Here is a 22,518-nt window from a genome sequence, read left to right on the forward strand (position 1 = left end):
AAATGGCCAATTTTGCCCTTTTGGGCAACCATTGTTTTTGTATTTTATGCAAAAGCTGACATCAGAAAGAAAAGGATCTTCCAGGTTGGAAAATCTTGGCTGATAAGGGTGCTTTACACGCTGCGACATCGCTATCGATATATCGTCGGGGTCACGTCGTTAGTGACGCACATCTGGCGCCGGTAGCGACATCGCAGCATGTAAAACCTCTGAGCAAAAACGATCGCAAAAGAGGTAAAAATCGTTGGTATTGGAGAGGTCGCTCCAACACCAAAAATCAGTGACAGGTGAGTAGCGCGGTTGTTTGTCATTCCTGCGGCAGCACACATCGCTATGTGTGACACCGCAGGAACGACGAACATCTCCTTACCTGCATCCACCGGCAATGCGGAAGGAAGAGGGTGGGCGGGATGTTACATCCCGCTCATCTCTGCCCCTCCGCTTCTATTGGCCGGCCGCTTAGTGATGCTGCAGTGACGGCGCTATGACGCTGAACACACCTCCACCTTGAAGGAGGAATTGTTCGGCGGTCACAGCGACGTCGCTGACAAGGTATGTGCGTGTGACGCTGCCGTAGCGATAATGTTCACTACGACAGCGATCACCACATATCGCAAGAACGACGGGGGCGGGTGCTATCGCGCTCGACATCGCTAGCAATCACTAGCGATGTCGCAGCGTGTAAAGCACCCTATTCTCTTTGCATTTGTTATGATTGGCCAAATACGGCTTGATCATTTGCCGATATGCAGAACTTGAGTTTTTGTTTATTGGCAACTGACTTCCTGAGTGGTCAGTTTTATCTCTTTTGTTGCTGCTGGGATCATTCATCCTAACAATCCCATGATTGATTAATCTCATACATAGGCTTGCTTATTTTAATAACTGTCATTTATTCAATTCATTTTAGAGGTAGAGACACGGATACTGTTGGCCCTCCTGGAATATACAGGTAAGGATATTGGCGGCTTTTATGATGTGATAATCATCAGTAATTTCTAAGTTGAATCAATGCATATTTATATATAATATATAAACTATTTAATACTGTTACTGAAGTCTGCGCATCTGTAGGTTTTTAAAGGATTTATATCAGTATCTTAAATGGCTTTAAGCCATTGACGTCTATTCAGAGAACTCCAAAAGTGTATAAAGAGATAAAGTAATGCGAGGATCAGAGAACTAATTAAAAGGAAGGAATCCCATGAGAAAATGAGGAAGACGTAGGTAGAAAAATGTAGAAATACAATTTACATATATTTTCAGAGGGTAATTAAAAAATATATTAATGCTTGCCATGTCAGTGAAGTGATATATACCAAAGAGATGTGTGTGTGTGTGTGTATATATATATCTATATATATATAGATATATCTATACATATCTATATCTATATATATATATATATATATATATATAGATATAGATATATATATATATATATATATAGATATATATAAATATATATATATATATATATATATATATATATATACATATATATATATATATATATATATATATAAAGGGAACACTAAAATACAAACTCCTTGTTTAAGTGCACCCTCTATTTTTTTTTGCACAGAATATATATGTATATACACTTATGTATATAGGGCCTGCCAACACTTAGGACACACATATTCATTGAATGCTTTTCCTTTTTCTTACTGGAACGTGCACATTAGGGATTCAGACTGAAGGCAGCAAAATCACATAGTGAAACACATGGAAAGGAGGAATAAAGAAACACATGATAAACAGAATCAAGTGTTTGTTAAATCTTAAGTTTCTCCAAGTACCCCCTATTTTTCTTGTGACAGCTTTACATCCCCTTACAATTAAACAAATGTAAGGAAACATAGTTACACTTTCTAAATTTTAACATACATTTTTTCTATTATCATAGCTCTGAAAGTGTAACCATTGTTTTGATTTTTATTTAAAAAATCAATAGTACACATGAAAATAAGCAATTTTAGGCTGGGGCCACTTGAGCATTAATGCGATTGCATCGAATGACACTCGGTTGCCGCTCTGCTGGAGTGTAAGCTGAGTGTCATGCCACTGTGATGCGATCCTGCGATCGGAGCACAGCTGCGGAGGAGAAGGTGGGCGCTGTGGAGGAGAGGGAGTGACTAATCTCCCTATCTCCTCCACTGTCAGCTGATGCGTATATCTCACTGCACTCAGCTGTAATGCGACTGCAGTGTGATGTTTCACTCGCACCCATAGTCTTGTATGGGTGCGAGAGAAAACAAATCAAATTCCACTCACAGCATGCTGCAATCGTTTTCCAGCCCCAATGAGAAACATTGGTCCGAGTGGAATGCGATTTTTTTTTTATCTCATTCCACTCGCTCAGTTTTTCTCTCTGTGTGTCCTTAGCCTTATGATATATCTTTTCAGACAAATCTGCTTCTTTCTCTGCCGGAATTGATCAGTCATTATTAAAAGTTTAAGTTCTGAGGTAAAATCTGTATTCAGTAAACACTTTCCCATTACAGAGATGAGGTATGTTTAGAGAAACAAGGACACAGAATTTCAGGAAAAAGAACATCTCGACCACTATTAAGCATGGTGGTCGATCCATCATGGTTTGGGATTGTGTTGCAGCCAATGGCAAGGGAAACATTTCATGGATAGAAGGAAGAACAGATTTTATAAAATTTTAACAAATTTTTGATGCAAACATAGCAGCATCTGTAAAAAAGCTGAAGTTGAAAACGGGATGGCTTCTACAAATAGATAATAATCCTAAACATGTCTAAATCCACAATACACTGCCTCAAAAGGCGCAAACTGAATGTTTTAAAATGATCCTCATAGTCCCCTAATCTGGACATCATTGAATATCTGTGGCTAGACCTCAAAAGAGCAGAGCATGCAAGATGAGCCGAAAATCTCACAGAAGTTGAAGACTTTTCCAAGGAAGAATGGATGAAAATCCCTCAAACAAAAATTGAAAGACTCTTGGTTGGCTACAAAAAGAAAAAGTGTTTACAAGCTGTGGTACTTGCCAAAGGGGGTGCTACTAGATACTAACCATGCAGGGTGCCAAAACTTTTACATCGGCCCATTTTCCTGTCTTATTAATGTTAAAATGTAAATGTTCATAATCACAGTAATTTTGACCAGGAGTGCAGATCAACATAGACTTTAATGGGTGTGTGTGTGTACGTGACTCCCATAAGTGTGAAAACGGATGCCACAATTATGGGTAACATCTACGTGTGAAGAAGGCCTTAATGTGAATGGTAGGTGCTTTGATTTATTACACATTTTTCTCATATTTGTCTCTACAGATAGTGAAGTACAGCTGAGGAGGGACATGGTGTTTTGTCAGAGTTTAGTGGCCACCATCTGTGCCTTTTCTGAGCAGCTTATGGCTGCATTAAATCACATGTATGACAGCAACAGAGAATACGAAGTGGAAACACAAGAAGCCAGTAGAAGATGGATGGAGCAGATTGCTAATGCCGGTGTTCTTTTCCATTTCCAGTCTCTTCTTTCCCCAAATATGGTAATGGACATTACTTTCCCTGTATGTTACTAATATCTGGAAACTGAAATTGATGTTTTCTATAATTCAATATCGATAGCCATTCCAAAGGATATGATAGTAAAGTCTAACATCAGGGACCATCTGCAGTCAGCAGAATAGAAGAGCCTCTTCTTAAGTGCACCTTCTCCATTGTTTGCACAGTAGATTGTCTACATGAACAGCTGAGTCTGGTACTGTTGCTCAGTCTTTTTAATATGATGCTGAGAGACCTGCAGTACCATCACCAACTGTATGTATGGTGCTGCCCCTGTGTAATCAAGACTGTCAGAACCTCAATACATGGTCATATATATTTTGAGAGGTTTCTCCCAGAATGGACACATCACCTATCCTGCACTTGGCCATGACATATGCTCAAATACCACACCATTCAAATGGGGAACACAAGACCCCAATTCTTGTGATCGGTGCAGGATGCAACCTGAGCAATTAGTCACGTATCAGGTTGCAGCATCCTAAATACCAAAAAACACTTTAAGCTTTAAGTATGTATTTGACAGGACACAATGCATTACCAGATTGTCCTCAGCCACTCAGTTTATTTTCATAGCCATGGACACTAATCTTCACAGTGAGACTCCGAGCCTAAGTCAAGAAGCAGATCACAATATTTTCAACATCTTTCATTGCTGTCAGTCAGTGGACACATATTTATAGACTCATGGGTTTTCCCATCTCAGTAAGGGAAGGCTTGTCCCTAGGCTATGCTACCAATTAAAGGGGGTTTCCATTTACAGAAAATCCCTGTCCCAAGTTTGGTTGTTTAAAAAATAAAGTGAAAAAAACCTGCTTTAGTCACACACCCTGGGTCCAGGGCTGAGTCTGTACCACTCTTCCTGGTATCCCTTATTGTTTGCAGCATTGAGTCACGTTGATAGCATTTTAGCCAGTCAGTGAGCTCTACGGCTCTGCCTAAGTAGACTGCACAAGATGCTGAGCTCAATGATTGGCTGCAGCACTGTAGATGTAATGTCGCTGTGGGCGGTGAAAATCCACTTCCTGAAGTGGGTGGGATGTTCGACGTCACAGTGACGTCACACAGCGGCCGGCCAATAGAAGCGGAGGGGCGGAGATGAGCGGGACGTAAACATCCCTCCCACCTCCTTCCTTCCGTATTGACGGTGGAGGCAGGTAAGGAGATGTTCCTCGCTCCTGCGGCTTCACATGTGTGCTGCCGCAGGAATGAGGAACAACATCGTATCTCCTATTGGTGCGACATTATGGAAATGTCCGACACTACACAGATCACCGATTTACGACGCTTTTGCGATCGTTTATCGGCGCATGTAGGCTTTACACGTTGCAACGTCGTTACCAGCGCCGGATGTGCGTCACTTTCAATTTGACCCCGACGATATCGCAGTAGCAATGTTGCAACGTGCAAAGTACCCCTTAGTTTTGGACCCGGGGAGGGTGATAAATGCACATTTTATTCTTATTTCTTAAACAAATTGCACCTGGGGACAAGGCTTTTCTGAAAATACAAATCTCTTAAATATTTGCTGGAAATTTGACCTTTGGGACTGCGTAGCATTGTTCCCAAACATCCACTGAAGCGCTGCTCCTTTTAAGTGAATGGGACCAGCTGCAGTTCCCTGCACAGCTGATTAGCTTGGAGTAAGGATGAATGAACCTGAACTGTAAAGTTTGGTGTTTGTACCAAACATCTGGTCATGGAGGTCTGTGTGCAAGTTCGGTTGCTGTTCATATGCTAATAAAGTTTGTTGAAAGGCTGCAGTACAGCCAATCAACCAGTTTTTCAGCATGGGAAAGATGTCTATGCTGCTGTGAACAATAAATAAAAAAATCATGACACGGCTTCCCCCCTATTTTTGATAACCAGCCAAGCATAAAAATAGCAGCCGCAGAAGTGGCACCAATTGTGGCGCTTTGCCTGGCTCTTCCTGATTGTCCTTGTGCGGTGGCAATCGAAGTAATACTTTTGGGATTGATGTTAGCTGTGAAATGACAGCTGGCATCAAGCCCAGAGTTTTGTAATGGAGAGGCATCTATCAGACACCCCCATTACTAAGCCAGTAAGTATACAGTTAAAACACATACACATAGACACACACACACACACAGGAAAAAAATAGTTTATTTGAATAAAGACTCCCCTCTACTCCCTCATTCACCAATTTATTATTAAAAAAAAAAAATCTTCGAAATTCAGACGTAATCCAATTGGGGAATAAAGACCAAGCCTGATACCAGTGCCCAGCTGTGTGCTTTACCTTGGCTGGTTATCAAAAATAGGCGGGGCCCTACACCATTTTTTTAGCCCCTTAGCCCTTACTATGACCATTTTACAGCCATTTTACAACACCAAAGTTCAGATATCCCTGACTTATATGGATTTTGGGGTCCGAGGTCAAATTCATGTCTGGCCGAACCCAACAAACCCAAATTTCTAAGGGTCCACACATTACTAGCTGTAAGTGCTGCTGTGTAGGAAGAAACTGGGATGTGGTCAAAGCCCTGAGGTGGCACTGAGGCCCATTCATTCACAGCAACAGTGGGGGCCCCAAAGTTGGATGGCCCATGATCACTAAGCGATGACATATCTTAGCAAAACACCATCATTTGCTACGGTTGAATACCCCTTTAACTCTTTAGATATAAGGGTTTTGTTACTGTTCTCCTAGTTTAAGGTATATTCTGTACTTGACCATAGTATTTGATAATAGATTTATTTTCTTTTAGCTTCTTTTTGTTTTAACTGTAACGAAATCTGTTTTAGTGCAGTTTTGGTTGGATTTGGCAAATGTTCTTCATACAGTTGTGAATTTTATAACACAGTTTATGGAAAATGAGAGATTCGCATATAACTAAACACAGCTGACAAACTAAGACATATAACCTGTAAGAGCTAGTTGCTAAAAGTACACACAATATTGTTGGACCCAAAACACGGAGGGTCAGATTATACCATATAAAAAATAAAAATTAAATACGTATAAGGTATATGTGTTATGCAGAGGGGACGATTGGAGCAAAACTTATAACAGCCCAATCGTCAACCAAGGTCTTGCGGGCAGATGACAAAGCCACTAGGAGACAGGTGGTTGGACACAACAACTACAGAGAGATAGAACAAAGGAGTAGCAGTATTAATGGCACACCACTAAGTATAGTGTGTCCCTGTTAGCTGTACAGGGGACGTAGGATCGGTCATGTGCGTTGGGTCACGACAGATCGGGGAGGTAGCCCAGTTAGCGTCACTGGGTGCCTAAGGGATGTTAGGACATGAGCTGACCCTAGTTGTGCCGAGCCGCGGGTGTCTTGGCACGACAGGCACCATTCACCTAGCCCTGCCCACCACTGTCCTATACACACACACACACACGCTAGCCTGCCACAGGCACTGCAGACTAGCACTATTGGCGCAATGGCCCTCTTTCAGCTCAGCGTGCCACTAAGCCACTCACATGCATAAATGATGCTCGCACGCCAATGGGTGTAGCCTAGGGTCTTTTATAGCCTAAGCCAGACGCCTGATAGCAATGGCACCGGCTTCGGCCATATCACCACTGACGTCATCAGCGGCCAATCAACGGCCGCCACGTCACCGCTGTCATCATTAACGGTCAATCAGTGGCCAATGCGTCATCGGCGACGCCCGTGACCGCCAATCAGCGGCCGCCGCGTCATTAGTGACTTCACACGCAGTAGCAGGAATGCGTGGTAGGGCTAAATGGGGACTTAGGCTCAGGATGGCTTAAGACCCTAGATACCTGACGCCTCTCAGCCAGATGCCTAGAGCGACGGACAAGTGGCGCTGCAGAGTAAGCCAACCCGAACTCAGGAGACAAAGATGGGACAGGGGCGGTTCAAAGCTCAGGGGAACCCCGAACCGTAACAATATGTTTATGCATTTAGATAAATATGAGGCCAATTTCCAGGAACAGATTACAATAACAATAAAATATTCATCATGTGAGTACATGTGGTAAGTAAACTACCCATTAAAACATACAGTATACATCCCATAGCAGAAAAAGTTGAAAAAAGTCAACCCTCACCACTAGGGTATGCTTACATTGGCGTATAATACGGTTGAGTGCAATCAAAAAAAAATCTCACATTGCACTTGGACAAATCTTAGTCAATAAGTCAGAGCCGCGTTTTGGGTGCGGCAATATTGTGTGTACTTTTAGCAACTAGCTCTTGATTGATTCCATGGTGCTGTGCATGAGAAGGGGGTTACATACAGAATACATATATAAGTTACAATAGACAGACTAGTACAGAGGGAAGAGGGCCCTGCCCTTGCGGGCTTACATTCTATAGGATTTTGGGGAGGAGACAGTAGGTGGGGTGTAGGTTGGACGGCAGCTCCGCACGGTGGTGGGGCGGCAGCTCCGCACGGTGGTGGTGGTGAAGCAGTGAGAGGTTATACGCCATGTGCTTAGCTATGTCCGTATTTCATTATTCAAACAGGGGTTTTTAGCGCAGAGGTTCTGTATATTTTTATATTCACTTGTTACCCTCATATGAGACGCCCTGGACTAGCCAGGTAGTCACATACATAACAACACACACACCCCCACCCTAGGCAGTTACAACAGTCAATCAAAAACCCTTGTTGCCTCCCTCCAGGGTCTGATGTCCACACCAGGTGGGGCGGAGCCAGGCGGTTGGCCCCACCGACCGAGGAGTTCACAGGCCTGGAGGCGGGAAAAGTGTCAGTCTAGTCTAGTCTTGGAGGCGAAAGTGAGAGGAGTGAACACTTGAGGTGTCTGGTTTGGAGCCCAGACACTGACAGCAAGGTTGGCAGATGGTGGTGGCCGTCTGCAGGAGTTGGTGGAGCTCCACAGAGCCGTAAGGACCAGGGTCAGGCGTTGGCCCGCCAGTACCGGACCGGGGAACGGAGTGAAGCTAAGCATACAGGCAGGGCCATCGGACCCCGACCAGGCTTGGAGCCGCCGTCAATAGTCAAATCCAAATGTGACAGGAACCCCAGGGGTTTCCCACCTACTAAGTCCCGATTGAAGGCAACCGTCCACCCAGAGAGGATATACAGCCACCGCCACAGACTAGAGATCCAAGGGCCAGCTCCTGCGGGCAAAACAGGCTCCTACGGCACCTATATGTCGGGGAGCGGACTACCGGTGGGCAACCACAGGAGTCAAGAACATTCTCAAAGGTGCAGGGAAAGACAGCCACCATCAGCCGTCCAGGGAGAGCACAACAACAACACTGCAGCCGGCTGCGGGACCCGTCCATCCGGCCGTTTTGGTTTACCTACGACTCTGTCAGTGATTGTCTGAGTGAGTACACCAGTGCCGTCCGGCACCGCGCCGCGCAGTCCCTTTACCCCAGCCATCCGGCCTCCCCGTTACACCATCGGGACCCGGGAGCACCAACCCCTGCCCACGGAGGGGACAACATCTCAGCTGCACCCTACCATCTCTCCCGGGATCCCCGTTACCAGCAGCAGTGGTGCCACCATCCCCACGTCCTGTGGATGGCGTCATGAACAATCTCCCTACCCAAACCATCACTTTTCACTCACAGGTGAGGAGCGCTGCTCGAGTCCCCGGGTCCAGTCCACCGCTCGAGCCACCGAGCAGCAGCAGCAGAAGCCCTGGACCCGAGCGTGGCGAGCGCGTCCCCTCTGCCCACGACAACTTGGCGTCACGAACAGGATCGAGCCGATCTACTTACCAGTAGAAGTGCGCCTTGTAGTCTCCGCCGGCGGTGTCCGGCCGAAAAATTGAAAGCGCCGCCATCTTTGGCGCGACGATTTCCCGCTCGAGCATCTTCCCAGAGCAGGGAAGGCGCGAAAGTGAAGCCCCGCACCCAACAAGCGGAAGTGCTAAAAAGAACCAAGGGGGGACGGGAAAAAGATGTCTGCGCCTGATGGAGCCGGGAGAGGAGCGTTGGCCGCAGGAGCGGCGGTGCTTAACGACCGCATGTAATTAGCGCTACAGAGTGCAGGGACGCCAGGACTCTGACGGAACACGTTCCTGAATCCAGCAGCAAGATGTGCCAGGAACTCCAGGCCAAGGTCCACTCCATGATGGCGGAGTGGGCGTCGGAGAAGAAGGGCCTGGTCACAACCGTGCGGGCATCTGGAGTGGAGGTGGTCTCAGAGGAGCGGGTAAGCGACCCACGCCCCTATGTCCCCGATGGAACGGCCGCTGCGTCTGAGGGGCCCGGCCTGCTGCCATCCACTACGCCACCTTCCTCACTGCCCACGCCTGCGGTCACCGCCCCGACTGACCCGTTACCCCTGTCACAGGTAGCTGAGCCCGCAGCATCTGTGGGAGAAAGCCCGGACCCTACCATTGTCACCGCCCTGGCACCCGTCCCGGCTTTCATCCTGGCCGCAACGGAGGCGATCTTTAATCAGACGCCAGCACCGCAAGTCACGCTGACCGCTCCCAGACACCCAGCCTCGGTCGAGGCACCGCAGGGATGTAGCTGCCAAGCGGCAGAGCAGGCCATGTAACAGCGGGGCCCCTCCCTACTGAAGGTGCCAGTCGTAGCTGACACGGAGGGATTCCGGCTGGGCCCATCCCCCACGTCGACTGACCCAGAGCGGCAGCTACGACAGCTGTGCCATAAGACTGCTGCTTGGAGAAAAAGGATGCTGATGCGGTAGCGGTTCCCGGCTACCTTGCTGTCGGTCCCTGTCAGGACCCTGTTGATGTTCCAGTGGCCCTCAAGATTAAAGAGTCCGGTCGGAGGAGCAGTCGTACCCGCACCGCCGGCAGCTGAAAAGGGAGTCCTGTGGGACAGTGTCACCCCTGAGTGACGGTGGCATTGGGGGCTCCTGCTGTCCGGTGGTGGACGGTGGGAAAGCTGTAGAAGGAAGCTGTACCGGAGTCAGGTGTTGTGGATGGACCCTGGGACCCAACTGACAGTCCCAGTTGGGACCCTCAGCTGAATTAATGAATCCGAATCAACCGAAGTTTTCACCTGATTGTCGACAGTGATTACCCGGTCGTTGCCGGCAAGTTGTCCCCGGAGGGACTCTATGTCTTTACCACCCACATGAGAAACTGCTCATGAACATGGCCGAGAACTTGCAGGCCACCCACGAACTAGTGGGTTTGTAAATAGTTTTGTGGGCTGGTTTCCGTCCGTGCCGCCTCCGGAGAGGCAGATTGGAGGAAGGGCCCGCAGCAGACGAGGCTGGGGCCCGGCCACCACCAGGACCGGTGGCCATCCTCCGGGGGTCAGGGGTCCCCCTGGACGTGGAGTCCCCTGAAGTGACAGCCGGGTGCGAGACACCGTACCCGTTCCTGCTCGGGTAACCTGGACCAGGACTGGGGTAAAGGGGTGCTGCCCACTTCTTAGGGGCAGCATCAGGGCTAGGTTGTTTGGGTGGGAGAGCGGATGACCGTGAACCCGTCCGTTTAATAAAAATGTTTGAAACGTTAAAAGTAATGCACCTCCCATAAGGGAAGACTTGAAAATATGCGTATGTTGAAGTTTTAATATGTTATTTATCTTTTACAGTTTGAAAAAAAAAATAAAACCGGTGATGGACGGGCAGCCTGCGAATGGTCTGCATTTTACCAAGGGGGAGTGTGACGCCCTGGACTAGCCAGGTAGTCACACACCCCCACCCTAGGCAGTTACAACAGTCAATCAAAAACCCTTGTTGCCTCCCTCCAGGGTCTGATGTCCACACCAGGTGGGGCGGTGCCAGGCGGTTGGCCCCACCCACCGAGGAGTTCACAGGCCTGGAGGCGGGAATAGTGTCAGTCTAGTCTTGGAGGCGAAAGTGAGAGGAGTGAACACTTGAGGTGTCTGGGTTGGAGCCCAGACACTGACAGCAAGGTTGGCAGACGGTGGTGGCCATCTGCAGGAGTTGGTGGAGCTCTGCAGAGCCATAAGGACCGGAGTCGGGCGTCGGCCTGCTGACCAGACTTGGAGCCGCCGTCAATAGTGAAATCCGAATGTGAGAGGAACCCCAGGGGTTTCCCAACTACTAAGTCCCGATTGAAGGCAACCATCCACCCAGAGAGGATATACAGCCACCACCATAGGCTAAAGATCCAAGGGCCAGCGCCTGCGGGCAAAATGGGCTCCTACGGCACCTATACGCCGGGGAGCGGACTACCGGTGAGCAAGAACATTCTCAAAGGTGCAGGGAAAGACAGCCACCATTAGCCGTCCGGGGAGAGCACAACAACAACACTGCAGCCGGCTGCGGGACCCCTCCATCCGGCCGTTTTGGTTGGTGGTGCAACCATCACCACGTCCCGTGGGTGGCGTCACGAACAATCTCCCTAACCAAACCATCCCTTTTCACTCACGGGTGAGGAGCGCTGCTCGAGTCCCCGGGTCCGGTCCACCGTTCGAGCCACCGAGCAGTAGCAGCAGAAGCCCCGGACCCGAGCGTGGCGAGCGCGTCCCCTCCGCCCGCGACAAATGCACAATTGACAAGCCTGATCATACTTTCTTTGTGAATAGCCGTGGTTATAATAACAGAAAATAAGAGATTGATAGAAGAATAAGCGAAAACTGCAGGTGATAAGCGATGTACTAATTGATACCTAATGGGAATATTCATCTTGCATTTCATTGTTCTGGTAGCCTCCATTATGCTGATTATGAAAGGCCCTATAATGTAGTGTGGCTTCTTCTAATCTACACTTCCACACTGCCGCTTACTATACTTATTGTACTTGTGTAATTGGATTTATATGAATTCTTTTTATGCATTGCTTTATGCATGTATCAGTTGTGTCTCATCTCCTGCTTTGAACGTGTCTTTTCTTCTACAGACAGATGAACAGGCCATGCTGGAGGACTCACTTGTTGCTCTATTCGATTTGGAGAAGGTCATGTTTTATTTTAGACAAGCAGAACATGCGCCGCAAATTGCAAGTATGTATTCTGATGAAGAATGAGTAATAGATCTGAATAAATGAAACTGATATTTATAGTTTCTTGTGGCTTCCTTTTCAGCCTGAAGATTCTCTTTCTTTGGCTGGATTCACACAAATGTATGGCATCCAATACGAGTGCATCAGATACGATATGCTAATGACCCTCAGCTCAGACTCTGCTGCCAGCGTGAGCTAAGTGTCATGCAACTGTGATCCGATCCTGTGATCGAATCACAGCTGTGGAGGAGAGGGAGGGATTAATCTCCCCATCTCCTCCATTGTAAACTGATGCGATTATCGTACTGCACTTGGATGTCATCCGAGTGCAGTCCGATGATTCACTCGCACCCATAGACTTGTATGGGTGCGAGTGAAACGACTCTCGCAAACATCACAGCATGCTGTGACTTTTCACAGAAAAAAGCTGACCATTTGCTCTCCCTCATCGAATAACATTGGTCCGAGTGCAATGTGAGACTTTCTCACATTGCACTCGTCGAGTTATACACTCATGTGAGCGTACCCTTTGTCTGCAAGAAGTCTGTATATGTTCTGAAATATCAATCATCCAAAAAAGGTTTTAGTAGAAAAGTAGAAAACATACAGTATAGGAGTCGAAAGAGTGGTGTACATCTGCAAAATTTTTCTCTGGTCTCTGAGTCTGTAACCTCGAAGGAGGTGATGGGGAAAAAGTACTGATTAGCTTAAAATGCACAACTTTACTCATACATTTCACCACGAGTTTGCACACCTCAATCATGGAGAGGGAAAACAAAATATTTTAAGGAAAATAAATTGACCCTTAAAACACAGGTTTCTCTAAAGGCCCATTTACACGCAACGACATCGCTAACGAGATGTCGTTGGGGTCACGGAATTCGTGACAAACATCCGGCCTTGTTAGCGACATCGTTGCGTGTGAAATGTATAAACGACTGCTCATTATCAAAAATACTCACCTAATCGCTGATCATTGACACAGCGTTCATTTTCATAATATCGTTACTTGTTCAGGACTCAGGTTGTTCGTCGTTCCTGAGGCAGCACACATCACTACATGTGTCACCCCAGGAACGACGAACAATACCGTTCCTGCGTCTTCCGGCAACGAGGTGGGCGTGTCTTTCCTTCGGCTGCTCTCCGCCCCTCCACTTCTATTGGCTGCCTGCCGTGTGACTTCGCTGTGATGCCGCACAAACCACCCCCTTAGAAAAGAGGCAGTTCGCCGGCCACAGCGACGACGCTAGGCAGGTAAGTATGTGTGACGGGGACTAACGATATTGTATGCCACGGACAATGATTTGCCCGTGACGCACAAACGACGGTCCCTCAGCTAGGTCACATACAGCCGACCTGAAACCCTAGTCACCAGCCTCAGGGCAAGACAGGCACATCAGTGGGCGGAACCAGGCGTTAGGGAACGCCCACCTAGGGGTCTAGACAGCCCGGGGCAGGAAAAAACAGTTAGTTAAGCAGTCAAGCAAACAGATTAAGATTGGAGTCCAAGTTGAGAGGAGTGTGGGCTGGAGCTAAGTGTAGCTCCAGCAGAGGAGAAGTTCAAGTTGAACGGTGCCAGGGTCGGAGCCCTGGTACCTTGGCTAGATGGCAGACGGTGGTCTTCGTCAGCAGGAGACGGGAAGAAGGCTCAGCAGATCGGAGGAGGACTGGAGCAGGGTTGGAGCCCGCTGGTACCGACACCGGAGACCCGACCAGTAACCGTGCACAGAGGGGGTACTCAGACCCTGAAGCCAGGACCGGAACCAATGGCCTAGCTAATCAACCGATTGAGGGCAGGATTACAGGTCCTGTTCCAACCAAAGTCCCAAAAGCAGACAACCACCCACAGATAGGGATAGGGCAACCGCCAGGGCCCATAGATCTCACGGGTCAGCGTCAGCGGGCACGGCTCCTCAGGCACACAGAAAGCCGGGAGCGGACTCCCGTGTTCCATATCGGGAAGTCCAAACACACACCAGTGCAGAGGAAGGGACGACGACCACCAGCCAGGGTGAGGGACCAGAGTACAACCGGCCGCGGCAGCCGGCCACCAGCACCTTGGTTTACCAAAAGACTCGTGGGATTCATTTACTTGTGAGTAACCAAACATCCCCTGGTACGTCCGGGCGGGCAGGCCCCTGCCATCGCCATACCCTGCACAGAGACACTGGGCCCCGGGGCAACCATCTCTACCCACGGAGGGGTTAACATCCGGCTGCCATCACATCTCCCCCAGGTATCCCACAGCAGCAGGGGTGGTGACCCATCTCACCACACACCGTGGGTGGTGTCACGAACGGTCAAGGCCATATAGCTACGTCCCCCTTTTCATTCGGCGTGTCCGCGTGACCCCCGGGTCCGGAGGATCCCTCGAGCCACACAGCGGCTCCGGATCCGAACAGCACTGGCTTCTGGCATGGGGGCGGTACATATATATTTATTTATGCAGTCAAATTTAGAATTAAGGGATGTTAGTCTAGATATCCTTTAAATATCAAAATGTCTTGCAAGAGCAGAAAATTGCCCCTATCACAGAGTTTCGATAAGATGCCCTAATTTCGATGGCACAATAAGGGTGCAATGAATAAACCTTTTAGTGGCTAATGAATTAGGATGCACTAAAACCCCAATTTCTCTTATGAATGTCATAAGTTTGTAGAACTATTCCAGTACCGGAACAAGACGTGACCATTATTGTGCATATTGACAACTTTGATTGCAAACATTGTATAAAATAGTGTGAAAGTAAAGACTACATAACAGAATTTTATGTAACCAATCGGTCTTATTATATTTCTGTGCATTTATTGTATCCACTGTAAGAAGATGTCTACACAAGCTCCTCTGATAGGACATACCTTTGGTGCAGTCAGTATAGATGCAGGTCAGGTGTGAGTCCAGGATTGCTGAACTATCAAGGTGATAAAACAATCACACTGTGCTTTTGTATGGCAGATTACTAACACGTTTCACTTCTATTCTCAGACGTTCCTATTACTTATCAGGCAGAAGGAAGCCGACAAGCTCTGAAAATTTACTTCCACCTAGACATTTATCATTTTGAACATCTTCCGCAAAGGCTGAAGAATGGAGGAGGTTTTAAAATTCATCCCGTCCTATTTTCTCAAGGTGAACACTTTTTGTTTTACACTTTCTTGCAAGAACAAAAAAGAATAAAAAAAATAGGTACTTGTTTGCTGAAAATTAGATTGTCGATTCCTGACACTTGCAGTTTCCTTGTAACTAGGAATTAACAAACTGCATCTTTCGGTAGACAATATTATTTGTTGCCCTGCCAAACAACGACCCCTCTACATTATAAAAAAGAGCCAAATCCACCAATTTCTAATAGAGCAACCAACAATTCCCTGATAGATGATGTCAGGGAAAAAGAGGACCGGGCTTGCTGAATTTTGGCTGCGAGATCCTCGGGATGATGAGCCACTTCCAGAAGTATCAGGCCACAATGTAGGGCGTCCATTCACATTAAATAAAAAATATATGATATGGCACATTTAAGTCATAACGAGTGATCGTTAGCTGGTTAATTAATTCTTTTGTGTCGAGGAGCAATCAACCGATGAATGTTGGATTTTTTTGGCCAATGTTCAACACGGGCTGAGTCATCGTCCAAAATAACTCAACATTGATGTCGTCTGGAATGTGTTTGGGTCCACCTTCAAAGGAACGACCGTTTAACTTGCCAAACCATCATTTGTTGACACATTTTCTGATGTTTGTGGGGTCTTTATTTAGCTCCTTTAATTTATTATACATCTATGTTGAACCAAGCCTAGTTTCCATGTGTAAGGTGGGCAGGAGGGATACCTGTCATGTGTTAAACAGCTAACCATTGGTATCTAATGTTTGCCGCTGAGCAATTCATAGCAAAGGCAAAGCCCAAATGAGCAGTCACCATTCAAATATCCAGATTCTGCTTCAAATATAAAGCTGCAGACTCACACTGGGGCAAATCTTCCACAGATCATTATAGAAAATGCTGAAATAGTTTTCTGTAGCCATCAGTCATACAACCTACAAGCTACTGTAGTCCTCTGGAGGTCTTACCGCCATTATCTCTAGCCAGAACCCCTGATCTTAATACAGTATTTTCAGTAAGAATATTTATGAAAATTGTTGTAATGTATTTAAAGAGAACCTGTGATCAGGATCAGGCATGATAAACTAAAGGTAGGGGCATAAACACGATGTTTTGATGATTTAATAGGTACCTTCACTGTAGAAATCCACAGCCTGGTTATTCTCTAATCATTAGTATCACAAACTTTTGTCCAAGAAAAATCCCGTGCCTACACCCAAAAATGTGGTATTAAATATATTTAGCAATGTAACAAATAAATATGAGTGTGGGGGTAAAGGGAACCAATCACCAGGATTTTCGTATATAAGCTAAAGCCAATCAGGGTGATTCTCTACATACCTATAGTAGTTAGCTCGGATGTTTAGCTTTTGAAATCCAAGAAAGTAAAGTTTATAAAATCATCAGCTTCTTGAGTGACAGCAGCTGAGGATCAGATAATATCTGGGGGGGAATTCATAGTTATCACCTCCACCAGTTAAGTATTATACCATCGATTTACTTTTACTTGCCAGACCTGTTATGAGGTCATACCCCTGTGACCAGAAGAGGCAGGCCTCAGCCAATAGAAAAATGTTGCTTTCTGGTATCAGCTTTGTTGGCTGAGGCCCCGCCCCTTCTGGTCACTTGGGTCTGACCTCACCACAGGTCCTGGAAGTGAAAAGTTACATCGATTGTATAAAACTTAAGCTAATTCTAACAGGGGGAGGGGATAGCTATAAATACCCCCCGAGATGTTATCTGCTCCTCAGCTGCTGTCAGTCAAGCAGCTGCCGATTTTATTAACTTTACTTTCTTGGATTTCAAAACCTAAACATCTGAGCTGACCACTACAGATATGTAGAGAATCAGCCTGATAGTGCCAGCATAGCACTGGCTTTAGCTTATATACGAAAATCCTGGTGATTGGTTCCCTTTAAAAGGACCATAAGACCATTCGGAATACAGTATAGCGTAGAACCAAATAAAAAAAACAAACAAAAAGGTAAAAATTATTTTAGCTCTATTAAACATATATAAGACAAACCAGTTGGCTGGAAAGATAGAGCGTCACAGAAAAATATATGTAGACTGGATAGGCCTATTTAATACAGAATAGATGTCTTCTATTTATATAATCACAGTAAGAGCAAAGGTGCAAAAAATACCTGACTATACAGAGGCCAATATATAAATAGATGGTAAAAAATATATATAAAAATGAGTAAAGTGTCAAGTGCAAAGAGGAAGTTATTGTCACGCTGTATAAAGGGCAAGTAAGACGTAGTACAGCGTATTCCCCACTAGGAGGCTGCAGAGTAGTGAAGGAGAGTCAAAGTAACACTGTAACAGAAAGGCAGCTGATGTACAGCAGAGTAACTTGAGCAGGCAGTTAACAGGCGAATCACCAGGGGTCAATAGAGTGGTCCAACAGTCAGGGTCTAGCCAGGAGAGTCAAGTCACAGCAAAGGGAGATCAAAATCAAGTCAGAGAACAGAACCGAGTCAGAAGCTGGGAGATCTGGTATGCAGAGGGAAACACAAACAACTGACAGGAGCGGGAAGTCAGGGACCAGGACAGACGAACGGGGGAGGTACAGGTCAGGGCACAGTAACAAGGAGTCAGATCAAACAGGAAATGTCACCATAGCCAGTCACAGGCTGCAGAGCAAAACTATAACCAGCACAGGAATGCAGGTGCAGAGACCAGATATAGTGTCTCCTGAAACCAGAATGAGGCTGATGGGAGTTAACCCATGACATGACCAAGCTGGGCCTGTGAAACTCTGGAGCGGAGAATACCGCTCCTGGATCATGACAGTTATATTAATATTGTTAGCAATATGTGTATGGTTTGTATATATAATATGTAGTTATACAATAGGGCTGCATTCACCCAAAGTGCCTAATTACTCAAAGACGTCAAAGAATCTGAATGCCATGGTACCACAATCATGATCAAAATATACAAATATAGGGTTAATATCCAGAGACGAAGTGACAGTGTACCAGTAGAGAGCATAAACCTAAGTACCACAGCTCTTGGGCAGGGGAGGACCAACAGAGAGTATACAGACATTACAGCACCCGATCGTAGCTGATTCTTTTTGTGAGGTAAAACATTTCCCTGCCTGATTTTACAAAATGTTTTACCTCAGTGAAATAATTATTTGCCATTCCACCCTCTAATGTCTGTATACTTTTTTACTTCCTTCTTTGCTTAGGAGCTGTGGTATGATCAGACCATGTCCCTGTACGGTCAGACACAACCATTACACAGTACATAGCAGGGACACACATATAAGATTATCTCAGCACAAGAACATTTATTAAAATTAATTTTGCTCATGGGAAAAATCCTTTAAATACCTTAATGTGCCCTAATAGGACATATTAGAAGGGGCTGTTAAACAGGAGTAAAATCTGTGAATAAAAAGTCTGTAACAATAGTTTATATGTCTGGACCCAATATAGAGTATCTGCAGTAGGATGTGACAGAAAATGATAAATTATCATCACCTTTATTATTAGCCGTCTCTGGACAATACACCGGAATATTCTTGCACATTTCATTAACATGTTGCCTATAGACGCTCTCCTTTTCCTTGCTATTCCTGTCTATTCTTTTAATGATTCCGACAATTGATGGCTGCTCATCTTCAAAATCACACCGAGACTATAAAATCAGAATAGCATGAGACGGTGCAATGTTCCAGGCAACAATGGAGAAAAAAATGAGAGCAATATCTCTTCTTATTTCAGCTCTGGAGAGTATGGACGGCTATTATTACAAGGATAATGTTTCCATTGAAGAATTTCAGGCCCAGATTAATGCTGCTTCACTCGAGAAAGTTAAACAGTACAATCAGAAACTAAGGTGAGTCCTTCAGTGATTTACGCTCATCGGCAGCCATTCATGTCTTCTTCTGACTCCTTAAGTTGATAATCAAAGATGTTTTAGCATTACTAACCGGTAGTAAATGGAAAGCGACCCTGGAGATCAGCAGCCCCATAACATTTCACCAGAGAGACGATCTGTAATAACTCGAACCTGTCTGTTCTCAACCTCCACTGTCAATTGTCATCATTTGGCTTTAGTCAATCAGTTCTGGAGTACAGCAGATAACATTCACTTGTATGGAAACTGGGCTGCAGTACCTAAGAACAGCCACTACATGGTGTATTGAGCTGTAGTGTTCCTTCACCATATACTATATTTTGGTAGGCCGTGGCTCCGGGAGTCAGCTGATCGGTGCGGTTTTGGGTATCAGACTCTAACCAATCTGATGTGGATGATCTATCCTAATGATCTCCGCTCCAACCAACACCTGCAAGTATTGAGCTGAATAATATATATATTTTTTTCTCTCTTACATAGTGCTATTAATTCCACAGACGTGATCATCTCTGTCCCCATTGGGGCTCACAATCTAAATTCCCTATCAGTCTTTGGAGTATGGGAGGAAACCCTCACAAACATGGGGAGAACATGCAAACTCCTTGCAGATGTTGTCCTTGGTGGGATTTGAACCCAGGAGCCCTGCACTGCAAGACTGTAGTGCTAACCACTGAGCCATATTCATCCATTATTACAGAAAAACATTTTCCACAAATATCCAAATATATTCTGCCATAAGTATAAAACTTTAGCATATGGATTAATTGGGACATCACTGGCAATGCTACCAAGCCTCATGCCAACAATCTGTATAGAGCATTCTGCCAATCTGCCACTCACCTGTATTCTTATGCAGCACCTCTACAGAGATGACAAACTGAACACTTTAGACTTTAAATGGTTTTCTAGTAATTGGCAAAAATTAACCAATAGGGAAAAAGGACTAGAACAATAAAAACCAGTGAAATCCAAGTGGCATTCCAGTGTTGCCTCTCCGGTCCTGTCCGGCTGTCACTGTTTTTCTTGGCTGCAGCCAGGCCCGGACTGACAGGCGGGAGGGGCGGGACTTCTCCCGGTGGGCTGGCCGGTGGAGGGGTGGGGGGGCCGCCCCCCGCCTCTCCCGCACTGCCTGCTGTTTAAAATTATTTTGTGGCTGCCGCCACCCGCCGGCCGCCACTATAGCGGCGGGGTCCGGTGAGCGGCCCCCGCCGCCAATTTTCAATGCTGCTCATGATGACAGTGCATTGCTGACGTCATCACATGGCGCGCAGACACACGTCGGGTACCGGTAAGCGCTCCACGAAGCCGAAGATGAAAAGTTTTATCAATGTGGATGAGAAGGGAGGGGAGGGGATTAGGGCACAAGATGGGTGAAATGGGGCACAGCTTTGCAAAAGAAAGTGTAGGGAGTACTTTATACAGATGGACAATGTGTGTGTCTGTGTATGAGGCCTGGCTGTGTGTGTGTGTGTGTGTCTGTATGAGGCCTGGGTGTGTGTGTGTGTGTGTGTATGTGTGTGTGTGTGTGTGTGTGTGTGAGGCCTGGGTGTGTTTGTGTGAGGCCTGGGTGTGTGTGTGTGTGTGTGTGTGTGTATGAGGCCTGGTTGTGTGTGTTTGTGTGTGTGTGTGTGTATGAGGCCTGGCTGTGTGTGTGTGTGTGTGTTTGTGTGTGTATGAGGCCTGGCTGTGTGTGTTACTGATAAACAATGCAATCCGTTTGGCGGATTCCGTTGTTTCCCATAGACTTGTATGAGTGGCAGATTGCGACTGATACCCTTGCGTTGCATCCGCCACCCGGCTGATCAGTCGTGGAACGACTGACCGTTGGGCGGCAGGAACGCAGCATGTAACGTTTTTTGAGCAGCGGAATCCTTATGTTTTCACTGCGCATGCTCAGATCTTGTGTTTAATCATTCAAATGACTGTCTCTCTCTCGGCGGCCGAACAATCAGCTGATCTCCCGGCGGCCGGCTTCTGTGAGCGATCAGCTGATCTCCCGGCCGCCGGCTTTTGAGAGCGATCAGCTGATCTCCCGGCGGCCGGCTTATGAAAGCGATCAGCTGATCGTTCACAATAGCCAGCCACCAGGAGATCAGCTGATCGCTCTCAAAAGCCGGTCGCCGGCTTTTGAGAACGATCAGCTGATCTCCCAGCGGCCGGCTAATGAGAGCGATCAGCTGATCGTTCTCTCTCTCGTTTTACAACGGAATCCGCTTTCTCATGACAATGAATTCCATTTCTTGTCACCCGTTGTACAACGCATCAGTCACAAGCATCAAGCAACACAAGTGACTGATGCAAAACAATGGAAATGTGAACATAGCCTATGATGGAGAGGGGCAGTCTGGGGGGGAATATGATGGATAGAGGCAGCGTGGGAGGAATATGATGGAGAGAGGCAGCCTGGCGGGGGGGAATATGATGAAGAGGGGCAGCCTGGGGGGAATATGATGGAGAGGGACAGCCTGGGGGTAATATAATGGAGAGGGGCAGCGTGGGGGGAATATGATGGAGAGGGGCAGCCTGTGGGGGAATATGATGGAGAGGGGCATCCTGGGGGGAATATGATGGAGAGGGACAGCCTGGGGGTAATATAATGGAGAGGGGCAGCCTGTGGGGGAATATGATGGAGAGGGACAGCCTAGGGGTGAATATAATGGAGAGGGGCAGCCTGGGGGTAATATAATGAAGAGGGGCAGCCTGTGGGGGAATATGATGGAGAGGGGCAGCCTGGGGGAAATATGATGGAGAGGGGCAGCGTGGGGGGAATATGATGGAGAGGGGCAGCCTGTGGGGGAATATGATGGAGAGGTTCAGTTTGTGGAGGGGATATTTTGTGAAGGAAGCACTGCAATTATGTTTTCAGGAGTGCAGAATAGGAGACATTTATGGGGCAGTATAATGATACTTTTATTTTTAAGAGCGCCATGTTGGGAAGTGTTGAAGAAGGTGGAGAAGAGGGAAATCTGGACACATGAGCACTGTGCGCGACATCTCATCATGGCGTCTTTACTTCATGGAGACACAAGGTACGGGAACAACTCTGATTTGAGATTACATCACCTATAAGGTACCTGCATGTAAATCATTTTGATACTGCCTGAATCTCATCAGTACTGTGGTTCCTCTATGCT

General features: G+C 46.6%; 1 protein-coding gene across 1 annotated transcript in view; it reads left to right on the forward strand.

Moving 5' to 3' along the window:
- Window positions 1-22,518, forward strand: part of PREX2 (phosphatidylinositol-3,4,5-trisphosphate dependent Rac exchange factor 2) — a 582,180-nt gene that overhangs the window by 447,999 nt on the left and 111,663 nt on the right. The window contains exons 31-35 of the mRNA XM_075353190.1: window positions 911-952; window positions 3,306-3,523; window positions 12,307-12,409; window positions 15,394-15,537; window positions 19,249-19,363. Of these exons, the coding sequence (XP_075209305.1) occupies window positions 911-952; window positions 3,306-3,523; window positions 12,307-12,409; window positions 15,394-15,537; window positions 19,249-19,363 (622 nt within the window). The remainder of the gene's footprint in view (window positions 1-910; window positions 953-3,305; window positions 3,524-12,306; window positions 12,410-15,393; window positions 15,538-19,248; window positions 19,364-22,518) is intronic.

Source organism: Anomaloglossus baeobatrachus, chromosome 6, assembly GCF_048569485.1.
Source record: "Anomaloglossus baeobatrachus isolate aAnoBae1 chromosome 6, aAnoBae1.hap1, whole genome shotgun sequence".
NCBI classification, from domain to species: domain Eukaryota; kingdom Metazoa; phylum Chordata; class Amphibia; order Anura; family Aromobatidae; genus Anomaloglossus; species Anomaloglossus baeobatrachus.